This window comes from Brachypodium distachyon, chromosome 1 (assembly GCF_000005505.3).
Source record: "Brachypodium distachyon strain Bd21 chromosome 1, Brachypodium_distachyon_v3.0, whole genome shotgun sequence".
NCBI lineage: Eukaryota > Viridiplantae > Streptophyta > Magnoliopsida > Poales > Poaceae > Brachypodium > Brachypodium distachyon.
The window spans coordinates 53,460,223-53,475,173 of NC_016131.3; the positions used below are offsets into that span (position 1 = coordinate 53,460,223).

General features: G+C 41.8%; 1 protein-coding gene and 1 non-coding gene across 3 annotated transcripts; both read right to left on the minus strand.

Annotated features, from left to right (window-relative positions):
- Positions 1 to 205: 205 nt before the first annotated feature.
- LOC100824150 (DNA repair protein RadA) lies at positions 206 to 14,523 on the minus strand. Of its 2 annotated transcripts, XM_003561280.4 has the most exons (15): positions 13,674 to 14,519; positions 13,434 to 13,489; positions 12,080 to 12,138; positions 11,799 to 11,870; positions 11,549 to 11,632; positions 10,829 to 10,936; positions 10,424 to 10,486; positions 10,246 to 10,326; positions 9,406 to 9,471; positions 3,772 to 3,927; positions 3,115 to 3,189; positions 2,796 to 2,834; positions 2,369 to 2,451; positions 1,869 to 1,941; positions 206 to 618 (listed from the first exon to the last, which is right to left on the minus strand). In XM_003561280.4, the coding sequence occupies exons 1-15, from the start codon at positions 14,375 to 14,377 to the stop codon at positions 448 to 450; spliced, it is 1,890 nt and encodes a 629-aa protein (XP_003561328.1). In that variant the 5' UTR covers positions 14,378 to 14,519; the 3' UTR covers positions 206 to 447. The 2 variants fall into 2 exon arrangements, with proteins under 2 accessions (XP_003561328.1, XP_024313362.1); XM_024457594.1 differs by lacking the exons at positions 206 to 618; positions 1,869 to 1,941; positions 2,369 to 2,451; positions 2,796 to 2,834 and adding an exon at positions 2,910 to 3,024 and having other exon boundaries at positions 13,674 to 14,523.
- Positions 7,423 to 7,755, minus strand: MIR7747 (microRNA MIR7747). The gene has a single exon (NR_127034.1). It is a non-coding gene; the product is annotated as a microRNA MIR7747 (primary transcript).
- Positions 14,524 to 14,951: the final 428 nt, after the last annotated feature.

A 14,951-nucleotide genomic window follows, 5' to 3' on the forward strand; every position in this document is an offset into this window, starting at 1 on the left:
ACCATCCAAGCAGGCCCTTAAAATGAACTTGGATGATAACCAAAACAAAGTTAAATTTACTTCTTCCCTCAAATCTATATTCAGGGTCACTTCAAAAGGCAATGAGATGAGATGATTATGTGCTTAGGCTGGTCCTTTCATTCGTCCGTCGTCAGATCCTTCAACGAGGGACACCAGGGCAAGGGCACGCAATAACACGAAAGCCTTAAGCAAAGATCACGCACAAATATATACCAAAAGACGTTGGTTCAGGACTCCAGCAATGCACAAACAACAAAAGTGTGGTCAACCTTCGGATCCAATCTAAAGGGGCAGTATAAACGGCTGGTTGGTTCAGGCCCGTTCATATGTAAAATTGGCAACACCAACCGAGCTATCAAATGGCGTAGACACGAAATACACCTACAGTCAGCTAACCGCAAAAAAGCACCCTGTGAAAGGCTCACATCATACTTCAGGCCTAAACACAATGTTTATGACCTCTTTCAGGTTGTTGCAGGGCAAGATCTCGATGTCAAGATTGAGTGGCTTGAGCAGCTTCTCTGAAGTCTTGGGTACGACACACTTACGGTATCCCAACTTCGCGATAGCTATCACTCGCTTATCCATTCTTGGCACCTAAAAGAGGAAAACCATATTGCAGTTCAAATAAGCTGAGAGACATTTAACCTCTCGATGTCAGGGGAAAATAACACACAGGACTAGCAAAAATGGATATGCAATGCACATTTCCTTGTGACAGATTAATTCTCCATATTTATCTTAACACTGGAGCATATGATGCAAATCAAAACAGAACAAAATTTTCCAAATAAGGGAACAAAGCTGACCGATAATCCTTGTGCTTTGGGTCAGAAATCCAGTACTCCCTCCGGCCAGAATTACTTGTCGTTGATTTGTTGTACTAAATCTGAGACAAGTAATTCCGGCCGTAGGGAGTATCATTTACTTACGATGATGTAATCTAACAAGTGACACGTTGAAAAAACCTAGCAAATCAATATCCAAATGATGCTATTGCATATCTAACTACCAGGGAGTTCTGTTTTCTTAACAGATATTTTCAGGCTGACACATTATTGTATACATTAACATTTTACGACCCGTTTTTACTTTATTTTCTAGCCAAGTTATTTCCTGGTCACTAGTCGATGCAGCGGACGGGGTTATTCTCCTTCAAAAATAATCCTAGTCAGGGCACCGTGACTTGGTAGTTGGAACCATTGTTAGTGAACCCATCATTCCAATACCTTTTTCGAGAAAATTCAATGCATTTGTAGAAAGGAAGTTTTACGGGTGTAAGACTAGGACATTACTCACCACCCACGACAAGGCTCAGGAAATATGTAAGTCTGGCCAAATATATACAAGTAGGCCACTGAGTAGGGCTGACCTCACATCCCACTGAGTAGGCCAGATCTGGCGTTACCCAAACAACAGGAAGATGATAGCCCCAAGAGGCAGCCGTGAGTAAGGGCATCCTCGGCTAGGGCTTTATTGCCTCTGGAGTCAGCCCTGGAAAGTGACCAGGGAGGCCCGAGGGGTTTTGTTTCGAGTAACAGCTTCCCCGTAGTTCCATTATGAACCTGATATTCGTTTGAGTTTCTAGTGTCCTATCTCCTAGTGATAGTATGCTTAGCTGGGGACATATCTTCCATAAAAAATGGTCAGAGGTATAATTCCAAAGCACTATTTAGGCAGAAACTATTAATAGCTTAAAACACAACAATGTAATTCCAAGAAGACCTCTGCATAGGCTTGGGGAAAAAACATAGGTCGTTTCATTTCCGCATAACATTGCCTTTGTCAGATAAAAGCTCTTTCTATACCAAAAAAGTGGTACATGAAGAAAAAGAATGCAGACTTACAGTTCTAAGTTCACCACCAAGACCAATCTCTCCAATAAATGCAATATCATTTGGGATAGGAAATTCCAAGAAACTGAAAACATGGAGAAAAAGGGTTAGATGAACTGAACAAAAAATATTGACAAAACAAATCTCCCACCAGCTTTTTTTCAAGTAAAGAATGATCAACACAACAGAACCATGTAATGCGCTACATTAAATTGCTGTTGTATTGGTCTGGAGTTCATTCGGTAAATTTTACTTAGACCTTGTAAGCATGGTTGTTAGTATCACAATACGTATCGTAGTATAGATCGATACTGCTGACGAAGAAACGATAGTACGATACTGATACTGATAACCTTGCTTGTAAGTAGCCCCTAATGTTCTAGTACCAGAAACCTAACACAAGGGCCATAGGGCAGAAAAGAACTTAAGGAGGGAGCTATGGTACTAGCAAATTGCAATAACTATCACGTACCAGTTATGACTTCCCCAAAATAAACCAAAGAAGGAATTACCTGCTGCAAATTGAAGCTGCTATGGCCAGATCTCCTGCAGTTTCTTTCAACTTGAAGCCACTAACCACATTCAGGAAAATAGTCTGCAGTCTAACAGAAAATTCGTACCAGAAGCAGAATATGGGAGCAAAGCATAAAAGAAAAATCTAAGCACTTAATTTATCGTCAAGATTGGCCACAATCCTGGTGAAACTAAGGAAAGTGTCAGTCAAACTTGCCACAGTTGGACCACTACGCATTGTGTCATTGCCCCTAAATCAGGACCAGATATATGGCCTGACAATGGTACAAATTAGGTATCTTGAAAGGCCACTAAAGAAACAAGCCTACATGTGACTCTAGCCTAATGATAGTTTCTCTGAATTAATGCCAAAACTTTGCAAGTAAATAGTTAAGAGCTAGACAAATAGATGTTTGATGGACTTACACTATCATCAAGTTTTAGACCTGCCTGCTTCATAAGAACCTGCAGGATCAAGAAAATATATTATTTTTACTTTTTGATATTTTTGTGCAGCTCTACCACCAAAATACTTCAGCGATATAGAATAATGTTGCAACACCATCCATCCCACTGGATCTAGTCTTGCAGTACTGCCTGTCATCCATTGCTCTACCTAGGACATAGCATAGCCAATGCTTATGAAGGAAAAATGCTTTATTTTTTTAGTGCTGGTACGATCACATCCTACCAGCACTAAAAAAAAATGCTTTATTGTTTACTATGAAGACAACTAAACACTTACTGATATTATCACATCAGCCCTGCTTGACGGTATGCCAACAACTTGTCCAGAACGAGAACCAGAAACACACAATGCCTGAAATACAAGAAAAAATATCCGTCTCATGGAGAAGGACATGTAATTCTTAAACTGCAATCCTATATGTACACAAGGAAAGAATATATTCAACAGTAATAATGGAAGATATTCACAAGGAAATTATGTTTACGGTCCAAGTTTCTCAACTCAGCTGAAATATCCAGAGAGCAAAGATCCAAAGTAACAAACAGATGATCATCACAAAGTCCTAAGTAGAGTGAGGTAACAAAAACAATCATCAACGCCACAGTCCATGTGACGTATTAAACAGATACAAGAATTAGAAAAACAGTGAGTTCAGTTGATAACACAGTATAGGTTTCCTTACAGGAATTTCATTTATGCCAAAGTCTTCACTCCAATGAGGATTTTGCTAGTCAATGATAAGATTCGTTCAAAAAAGACAAGCACGCGAACAAAAGAAACAACACTAAGTGTTAGAATGAAAATAAGTTACAGGCCCAAGAAGACACCAATGATCATGAAAGGCAAGGATGAGAACAAACAAACGACATGAAGTGCTAGAAGGAAAAGAAATTACAGGCTCAAGAAGACACTAATAATTACATTATGCAGTACCTGAACTTCAATAGCGAAGGCCCTGGATCCATCCAAAACAACAGCTACAGCAAGCCCAGCTAGTATTTCAGAATCAGAGTCATGTTGAGTTAAGAACATCTCGCTAGGATTCAGAACAGCTTGCAGACCATTTTCTGACATTTCAAATACACCAAGCTGAGAAAAAATAAGCATAAGTGGCATACATCTTCTGGAATCAATTAAATAATTAAAGTAAAATGAATCCAAATACACCAAGTTGGGAAAAAAGAAGAATAAGTGGCATACGTCTTCTGGAATCAATTAGGTACTTAGAGTTAAATGAATCCAACAAAACCTTGAAATCTTCAAAATAGTAGTAAAATGTATAATGAAACAGTTTGAGACAGTTTTTTAGATGAAATCATGAACATGTAAGCATTCCAAATGAGAGAGTTTATGGCACAGCTGATTTGGAAGGTAAAAACAGTAGCACATCACTGTAGAATCCTTGCTGCAGCAGCAGCCAATCTCATGCCTAGTGATTTCAATCGGATATTCAAATTGCTGGAATGTCACAGTACTATGCAATATGCTCATGGGGAGACTCTCCCAGCATCATGGTTCAATTCAAGCCACCTGGATTCGAGTCCCCCATCTACTTTAAATGTGAAGCTAAGGGAGGGTTCTTAGTAGTACATACTCCCTCCGTTCCGATTTGTAGGGTGCATAACTCTTGGAATTCCGATTTCTAAGGCCCTTGCACTGGTTGGCCATGATCTACTGAGATTACCCCATGAGATATGTGGTCAAAACAATTGAAAACAAAACCTCACACCAATCTACCCCTCCCCTATTCCCAGTTTGTCTGCTTGTATCTCACGGGGTGAGCGGGGGTTGATTCCCTTCCCATTACTCCTCCTTCCATCCTTGATGAGAACATCATGACCATTAACGCAATGCTGGCCAATTACACACAAATCACAAGAAGTCGTGCCAAACAAATAAGCAATCATGTGAATGCTAACCTATGTTTTTATTATTATAGCAGAAACATCGCTATGCTTTCAACTTCGTGTTCCATTCTTCTCACCTAGATTCCATGCTGAAGTATATCTTCAAACCATGAGTACCACACCAAACCATCGATGGGACAATCACAAGAAGTCGTGTCACACAAATAAGTGATTAGTTGAACGCTAACTTGAGTTGACTTTTAAACATGATGATACAGCTAGGCTTTCATCCTATGTTGTATTGTTTAATGAACTTAGGTGTCATGTCGAGGTAAGCGAAACACTTTTGAGGCCATGAAGAAAGAAGTTGTCAAAACAAGCCTTCGTGGAAACCTGAAACCTTCACATTATGCCTCTGTTCTTTTGCTATGCCATCACCAACCTGTAAGAGCAACGTGCCAATGGGTCATATATACAGAAGCTACTTCAAATTTACTTTCCAAACAAACGGCGCATCATTTGGAGTTGTGTAGCCAAAGTTATGACTAGTTTGGTGGGAGGTGTCCAGGCTGTTAACAAGCTCCCACCAAACTAGTCATAACCCTCCACCAAACTAGTCATAACTTTGGCTACACAACTCCGAATAAACCTGAAATAGCTTTTGTATGTATGACCCACTGTCACGTTGCTTTTCCAGGTTGCTGATGGCATAGCAAAAGAACAGACGCAGAATGTGAAGGCTTCAGGTTTGCTCGAAAGCTTGTTTTGACTTCACGAGCTCAAAGGTGTTTCGCTTACCTCGGCATGGCACCTAAGTTCATTAAACAATACAATAGAGGATGAAAGCCTAGCCGTATCATCAAATTTAAAATATTAACTCAAGTTAGTGTTCACTCGATCACTTATTTGTGTGACACCGACTTTTTGTGATTGGCCCATCGACGGTTGGTGTGGTGCTCATGGTTTGAAGATATACTTCAGCATTGAACCTAAGTGAAAAGAATGGAGAAGAAATTGAAACCATACTAATGTTTCACATATAATAATAGAAGCATAGGTTAGCATTCAGCTGATCGCTTATTTGTTTGGCACGATTTGTTCTGACTTTATGTAATTGGCCAGCATTGCGTTGATAGTCGTGATATCCTCATCAATCTTCCTTCTCCAACTAATCAACCGCCATGGAAAGGGAGGGAGAAGGGAGGTTGGACGAGCTGCTAGGGCTTCGCAAGGTGGACGCGGTCATCAGCGGCGGGACAGAATTGCTAGGCGTGGCAGCAGGCGGGCATGGCAGCCTGCAGGACAGAAGCACGCATCAGCGCGGTGTGCAAGAGCACGCACAACAATGGCACATCAATTTCAATCCATAACATGTTACTAAAAAAATTTCAATCCATAACAAGTCAAAAACGATTTCACAAGCAACTTAACTTCCACTAGAATTTAAATCCAATAATCCTTGCAGCATACTCATAGCCATGCTACTTGCCAGCCTAGTCTGCGCCACCACAGCCGGCCAGCTCCAAAACGCCGACAACGTCCAGCTCCGCAACACCGATGACAGCCAGCTCCTCGCTGCGCTTGCCGGCCGGAGTCGCCCGTTGGGTCGACCTCCTCCGCATCGTAGTTTTACAATATCGCCTAGAACGTTGTACCCTCCGCTGCGATGAGGGCGACCGGACGCCCACCTTCGACAAGCACTACAACCTTCACCTCATCGCATCCTGGCTCCACAACCACGACTGCCGCACTGAGCTGCAGCCCCACCACCGCCCTGCATCACTTCCTCTCCACCTAGGCCGCTCGGTCGGGTCTTTATAGAACCGCAGCATCAAATGGATGGAAATATGATGAGATTGCTAGTGATATTTGCTGGATTTGGAGGATTGATTTTTGGAACCGAGTCAACCGACTGCTGGGAGTGGAGCAGAGAGGGAGAAAGCGAGTCAAACTTGTGATTGTGGACGCAATGGGAGTAGCTGCTTCGGGAAGGTACTAGCAGTATTTCTCTGACTTAATTAACTAGTAAAATAGTGACATCATACCCCAGACATGTGAATTAACTAGTACAATGGTGACATGATACCCCAGACATGTTAATTAACTAGTACAATAGTGACATGATACCCCAGATTGTGTACAACTAGATGATGCCCCACGCGTTGCCGTGGAACCATGTTAAAACAAATGCATAAATAAATGTTTAAAAATAGCTAAAACTATTGGAAAAAATAAAATGTGTTTTTGTTTTACATTTAAAAATATGTGACAAAAGGATGTACAAAAAGAGAAAAAAATCCAAAAAAGAAGACATGATTGAATTGATGAGGTGGCATGATTTGAATTGTTAGATTAACGCAGACTTGTAGATGAATACATGCACGACTTGATGAGGTGTCATAGTTTGCATGTTGAGAGAAAATATGAAATGGGGAAACGTAAATGAATATATGCGTGTCTTGAGAAAAAAAATGCATGATTTAATGAGGTGGCAAGGTTTGCATGACTTGCAATGTAGTGGGCCTAATGACATGGCATGCTTGCACGTTGAGAGAAATAGGTAGTGGGTGCATGATTTAATGAGGTGGCAAGGTTTGCATGACATGCAATGTAGTGGGCCTAGTGAGGTGGCATGATTGCATGTTGAGAGAAATAGGTAGTGGGGATCTCCTATTTAGATATAGAAGATACATCAACTAAGCAAAGACATGATAAATCAAAGAGTAAATAAGCAAATATTAGTAAGAGATCAGTTTGTTTTGTTATAGGATGAAGTGTCGTCTGCCGATCAGAATATGTGTTTTGTTGTCGAACTATGGCAGTGTTGAATGTACTTTTGTTTTTCAGATTGTGTGTACTACAGATTTTCGTATTCTCTCTTTTAGAAACTCTTGAAGAGGAACATGAAAATCTGCGATACACACGATCTAGAGTAAACTACAGTACGCACAATCTGAAAATCAAAAGTGCATTCGACATAAACTATCATAGTCCAAGAACACAACATACAATCCGATCGGCGAACAACACTTCATCATCCTACAACAAAACAATCTGATCCCGTGATAATATTTTGCTTATTTACACCTTGATTGATCATGTCTTGATGTGTTGTACACAATTTGGAGTATCGTGCCAGTACCGTACTCATTAACATGTCACAGCAATACTACAAGTACGTCCCCGAAGCAGCTACTCCCTCACCTCCACAGTCCACAAGTTTGACTCGCTCTCCCTGTCGGCCTGTCTACACTCCCATCAACATGTTCTTCAATCCTCCAGATCCAACAAGTCTCATTAGAGTTCCTCATATCCCCACCCATTTGATGGTGCGGTTCTATAATGACGACCAAGTGGTCCAGAGCAAGGAATGGAAGGGCAGTGGTGGATCTGGAACTCAGGGTGGCGGTGGTGGTTGCGGAGCCGGGATGCGACAAGGTGGAAGGCAGCAGTGGAGCTGGCCAGCAAACACGATGGGGAACTGGTTGAAAAGCGCGCACAATGCTGACGGCGCAGCTGCCTACGGTTGCCTCAGTCTCCTAAGGCAATCCGCTCGCCTTCTATGGTCATGCCCATAATGTGCCCAATGAGTGGCACTGTGAGGGCGAGCCGGCGAGAGGCTCACGGCCAATGGATTGGATGGTGATGGTAGTCGGATCTAGGCCATGAAGCAGGAAAACGGCTGATTTACGATCGGTCTGGCCTAGATACCTCTTAAGTAAAAGTCCAGTCAGACCGTCAGCGTTGCCCACGGCGGTCTTCATCTCTTCGGTCCAACCGGCAACGGCGGCCTCGAGTTTCTGTAGAGAATGCGGTGTCTCGGACCAGGCGCCTGTGGTTGCGTGTATGCCTTCGCGCCACGAGGAGGCGGGCGAGGGTTGGGCTACCCTTCATGATCTTCTTAAGCCACTCCCGCCGTAGCTTCTGCTTGGACTTATGTGAGGCGGGAGAAGAACTTTTCTTCTTCAAGGTGAGCTCGTGCTACGGCTGGACCCTGGAAGAGTTATGTGCCCTATAAATCAGAACAGATGGGTCATGTTGTATGCTCCGCTGAACATATTACGTTCATGAGAATGTCGAAGTTCAAGGAAAGGCAGAAGAAGTAAGAAAGGACCAAGACGAGGAAAGAAGAGGGTAAATGGAGATGTCTATGCAACAGCAAGATTGCTATGAGAAGGGATTTCATGTTTTTCAATAATTTGAATTTGCTATTATACTTGTAGAATATAAGGCCTAGTAGTATCAGTAAAGTATTGTACAGTCGTCGTAAAAAAATATTAGTACAATCTCTGAACAGCAATCTTCTAGGGGTTTGCTCCATGAAACTATTGCAGTGGTGCAGCCACGTCAGAATCATTTACTGATCATTCAATTATCTTCCACTGTGTCAAACTAAAGAAGAAAGTAGGCGCAACAACTGGATAGCAGATAAACTGTTTCTGGCATGTATTAGAACGGCTACAAGGGAGGAAACTCTAAATGAGTTAAACCTTCTTTTTCTTTTTCTAGAGCAGCACCATTTTAGCAGGAGGCAACATGACAGGTAAGAATGGTCTTCTGCTGTTAAAATTTTACTTACTAGACACCAATCAGAATATCACGCCAGAAAAAGGCAACTAAGGAAACAATATCTTAGCACTTAACAAGACAGGCAAACCTGAGATAGATGCCATTCACATACTTAGAATAAACAATGTTTGATAGAAACATAGCAATATACCTCATCCGTTGAACCGAAACGATTTTTCACCGACCTCAACAGTCGATGAGATAAGCATCTCTCTCCCTGAAGAAAGAGAACCAAACTTTTGTAAGGTTAGCAATATATGATGTGGAGTTGCAAGAAAAATGGTAGAAAACTAATAAAACAAATAAGAGATTGAAGCAGCAAAATTTCAGAAATATACACCTTGGTCATCTTAGGGATATAGACTAGTATTAATTTTTTGAGAAGGCTATATGGAAGGGGTCATTCTGTGAAAGCAATCATAAGAGATGAATCTGGAGGTATTGTGTTAGCTTAAGATGCAGAAAGAGAAGATGATCTGAAGAATAGGAAAAAATGTTTTAAAATGGACAATCTTTGCATAAGAAAGCATGTTAGTGGCAAGCCACAAGGGAAACATGGACTGGTCAGAGAATAGTTGTTTTTTGTGACTTGTCACACTAAATCAACTCGAAAATGGAAGGAAAACTCTTGTTGGCATGTGGTTATTTTCTTTATGTCAATTCCTGTTGTTTTTACACACGTGTTAGCAATGTGGAGTTGTGGACAAAGGTAGCTTCTGGTAGACCATCATGAACATCTTACTGTGTTTAATAACTTAACAGGAACCCGAGTTGAAGATCTTTCAAAAAAGACTTCAAAATTAAAACATTCCCATGCAGCACCAAGAATTTGGTGTATGCACACATATATTTAGCATATAGTCTATAAAAATCTTGTAAAATCCTAATATGTAGCATATAATCTACAACAATCTGCTAAACTCCTAATATGGCCATCCAATATGACCACTTTAGAAGGAGAACATGTGCTAGTTAGCAGTAATTTACCAACCTCCATGTATAAAACAACATCCACTATGTGCTCTAGAATTCGAGGGCCAGCAATATCACCAGTTTTTGTGACATGTCCAATCTGAAAATAGGGGGGTGCGGGAGGTTACAAATGATGACAAGAAAAAATACCGGCTTATATAGGACATACAATAAAATTCTCACAGTGTGTAACTTACCAAGAAAACAGGGATATTTGTCAGTTTTGCAAAGCTTAACAAGGCAGATGTGCATTCCTTGACCTATGCTCCGCAAAAAATTAAAACAAAACGTATGAGCATTTTTAAGACTAACACCATTATTTAGTAGTATCAGAACTTATGTTACATAATATCTGGGATGCAATATGTAGCTCACAAAATTAAAATGCTACTAGATCCAATGCGAAGATTCTGAAAAGTAATCAAATTCTTCTTTTGGGTCAGCTAATGAATTGAACATTAAAGAGTCAGTAAAGTAGGGAGAAAAACATATTATAGATGGCATGCAATGTGAACCTATGATTTATGTGATTTAGTTAGACATGGCATGCCGGGTAGACCTTAAGACAATTGTGAAAATATTGATTAAGCTAACAAAAACACCTGTGTTTGATTCCCAGCACTTCCAGCAAAGGCTCTTAGATAAACTGTCTGAATTGAATCAACAATAAGAGCTCTTGGAGATAATGGCTGGATTTTGTCCAAGATATCCTGTGGAACAAGAAGCAAGAGGAACATGGACAGTTTATCATTTATGATCTGCCACAAATATGAAATATTTTTTGTCTAACTAAGAAACTAGCGACCCGTCATCTACCAAAGCATAGTACATTTTAGGTTACAGGCAGGTACCCAGCTTTACAAGAAAGCTGACGGTGTCAGACTATCATAGATCATAGTATATGGCCATTAAGCTGTTTATTTGGTTCACTGACGAAAATTGAACTATGCACATACAAAACAATGAAACATTTGGTAGATGTGAAGTTACTGTCATACTATGGAACCATAAAAAGAAACTCCAGATCTGAGTAGTTCATTATGGAACAAAATAAAGTGCCTGCATTATCAGTACTCAGTAGCCCTATTAGTTAGTATGAAACAAACTCTCATACTCATAAGAACAACAAAGAGGATCCAACACACTTAGCACTTGAGATTCCAGAACATAATCACATCTTGCTTAGTTAATAAAACGAGGAGTTGTCTGAAAGTAAAAAGTAAAATTGACCTAGTATATTTCTCATTTCCTTGAAATAAAGATCCTTGAACAAAATAAAAATAGTTGAGTATACATGAACAATGCCAACGAAATAATGTTACCTCAATATCGGTACTAGAATATAGGTATAAATTTTTAGACCTGATACTCATCCGGTCAGCCCTATTTCCAATTTGCTCAATGCTCTGGGGACAAAGTTACAGATTTGTATCAAAGAATGTTCGGGGAAATTACAAATAAAATGGAATTATAAGAGACAGAAGGCAGATCAGTCCATGAATTTTCTGTCAACAAGAACACAAAATAGTGAAGAAGGTGCAAAAGATGGAGATTAGACAAACTATAACTAACCTCCTCACCAGACACATATACAACAGGAGAAGATTCATCGTCTACGGAGCCGTCAGATACAATAGAAGCAAGCTACACACAAAATAGCATTGTCAGGTTTCTGGAGATAAGGAATTAGGAAAATTGCAAAGTTCAATACACAAAATATAAGTAACCAGCTAGATAAATACTAAAATCTATAAGTATATGGTGGATATATGAATGCATGAATCTAAATGGTTGAAAACACAAGAAGGAAAGGCAGAGAAACTAAGAATGAATTGACTGTGTATGTATTTTACCTGTAACATCAATGAGCTCTTGCCAACACCTGGATCCCCACCCACTAAAACCAAGGAGCCTGCAAAACTAAATATGTGAAGGCCATAGATGAAAAATACAAGGTAATGCAATGACAGTGGACTACAAAAAAGTAGGTAGTAAAAAGGACTAGTAAAAGGCAAATAGCGCATAATGCATTAATGCCGGGGAATGCAAGTGGCATGCTACACGTACACTTCCCCAAATGTGGTAAATGGTAAACATAACACAGGTAGAATGGAACAGGGTGGAAAGAGAAAATAGTAGAACAAGGCTCCCACCAAAATGGTATGAAATATTTATTGCTTGGGTGCCACGATAATTATTCATTAGTGGCAATCTGATGACCTATCCTTTCTGGTTATATATTGTCTACCGCAATGCATAGCTTTCATTCCAATCAAAGATAAAAAACACGAGTGGAGACGATTAATGCCAGCATCTGATCCATGGCAAAAGGTAGGGTACATCAAACTGAGTTCAGACTTGCAGTAAGTAATTGAATTGAATCATCACTGTTTCTTATTTCCTAATACCAGGCAACTGATTCTCAACTAAGTAACTGATAAAAAGATAGCATTACTTTCCCAAGATTTATCTATAATCATACAGGTAGCCAACATTTTTTAATGCATAGGGACCATGGATTTGCATTTTTCATATGAATGAGAACGTGTATGAGTTAAGGTACCTGATCCTCTACTCAACCAGATAGGGGAGGGGTTCTGGGTGGGGTAGTGTGGCTGGGTTGGAGACAAGTCCATGGAAATGTGTCGACATGGCATGTCATGTACCACGACAGCGAACAGGTTAGAGGAAGCAGGGCCAACGGGTTAAGATTTATGTTTATCAACAACTGCTGAATTATTATTCATGTCTACAAAATAATAAACATACTTTAAGTTATCCACGCATCAAAGGTTGATATGTTTCTGAGGTGAGAATACTGAAGTATCTTAGTCGCCATAAAAAGTCTCAAATGCTATAGGATTTTTTGTTTTCTTAGGGACATGAACTTTGCTACAATCAGAAGTTTGCTAAATACAGGTACAGATGGAAGTATGGAACGTCAACAAGATTTAGAAAAAGTGCAACACGTGGGCAGAGTATGCAAGTTCCAAGCCAAATCAAGAAATAGTGCAAGAAGAAAACAATCTCAAATTACCAGCAAGATGAAAAACAGATAGCTAACTAGCACAGGTTGTGCTCTGTGTTCACTATGTGGTAGTGGTAGCTCACTCTAGAATTTATACAAATAATAAAATCCCTGCTCTATGCGTGACAAGTGACGATCTTCCTGAACCAGTACCAAGGAAGTTTGGAGTGGTGTTTTACCAGGAACGATGCCACCCCCAAGCACCCGAGCGATTTCCATTCCAAAGTTCCCTGGCCTGCAAGTAAGAAAAACAATTACCATATACTATCCTATAGCCAATTAACATGCATGTACAGACTACAGAAGACAGAACAATCATAAATCTGAACATCTTAACATCATTTCTATTAAATACTTTAAAGAAGGAAACGAGGGGAGCTGACAATCCCCTAATTTTGAACTGGGTTCAGAAATTTTACAGCGGTATGCGCCACTCCGCCTGGCCAAACCCCTTGGTGACGTCCCGGAGGCTCTGGGGCACCATCTCCTTGCTCTTCTGCGGTATCCACGACCGGATCACGTGGTGAGACCCCTCGGCTTCGGGGGCATAATCATGCTCCGGGGGAACGACGTACTTGGTCAGGGTCCCCGCCTTGCAGTGGCAGCACACGCCCCACCACTGCGAGGATCCTTCCCCGCAGTTGCTGCAGACGTACGAGACCTTGGCCTTGGCCGCCTTCCCCCCGGCCCTCCTCGCCCCGGCCACCGCCGCCCACCTTCCCTCTCCCTTCCCGCCGCTCGGTCTCGCCTTCCCCTTGACGATCTCCTCCACGCTCTCCTCCTTCCCGACTTCCTCCCGGTCGGAGTTGGACGAAGGGGTCTGCGTGACGAAACGGCCCGCGACGGAGTCGTACACGCGCCAGGCGCCGGAGTCCGCGGGGGCATCGGGATTCGGGGCGGCGGAGGCCGAAGCTAGCGGGCCGAGGGTGTCGGTGAAGGGGTCGTAGCTGGCCCACCCGTCGCCGCCGGACGGAGCGGAGGAGGAGAAGAGGCGGAGGTCGGCGAGGAGCGGGGGGCTAGGGAGGCGAGGGTTTGGTAGACGGATGGTGGTGCGGCGGGAGAGGCGGAGGAGGGAACGGAAGGAGGACGGCGAGGGAAGCATCGCGGCGGAGGAGCGGAGCATTTGGGCGGATTCGAAGCGAGCGGGTTTTGCAGGGGTTTTTGGTCGGGATTTTGCGGAGCCGGAGTATAAACGCCGGCGCGGGAAGGGGAAGGGTCGCGCGGTCGCGCCGCACCGGGGCAGGAGCGGCTATCGGGACGGGTGAGGTGCGGGAAAAGTTGTTCCGGACTTCCAGTATTTCCCTCGTGTCGTGTGACACGAAACCGACGAAAATGACAAAAAACTTTTGTGAGCGAGCGTGTCTTATTTGATGTCGTGCGATTATATCGACGGAAAAATGGTTACTTGCTTGCTGCACAGAAATGATTATCTGCTAATTTTGTCAGTGAATTCATGAAGAAATGTCAAGGTGCGAAGGGTGGCTTCGATCGTTTCATCGTATCGTTCTATTGTAATTTTATTTTAGAATCAATAAAATCAGATTGTCTTCTAAAAAAGTTATCATTTGGATCGGATATGTTCGTCCGTCGGAAATCCCTGCATCCGTTTAAAAAACACTTTTACACACCTGGCAACATCAAGGAAAAGGATTAACAGAGTTCAAAGAATGGAGCTGCTATGAGATTGGATACCATGT

Coding starts and splice junctions, on each gene's coding strand:
- LOC100824150 (XM_003561280.4), bottom strand. CDS start 14,377: ATGCTCCGCTCCTCCGCCGCGATGCTTCCCTCGCCGTCCTCCTTCCGT. Junction 11,871..12,079: donor AGAGCTCATTGATGTTACAG/GTAAAATACATA, acceptor TTTTGTGTGTAG/CTTGCTTCTATTGTATCTGA. Junction 11,633..11,798: donor TATATGTGTCTGGTGAGGAG/GTTAGTTATAGT, acceptor CTTTGTCCCCAG/AGCATTGAGCAAATTGGAAA.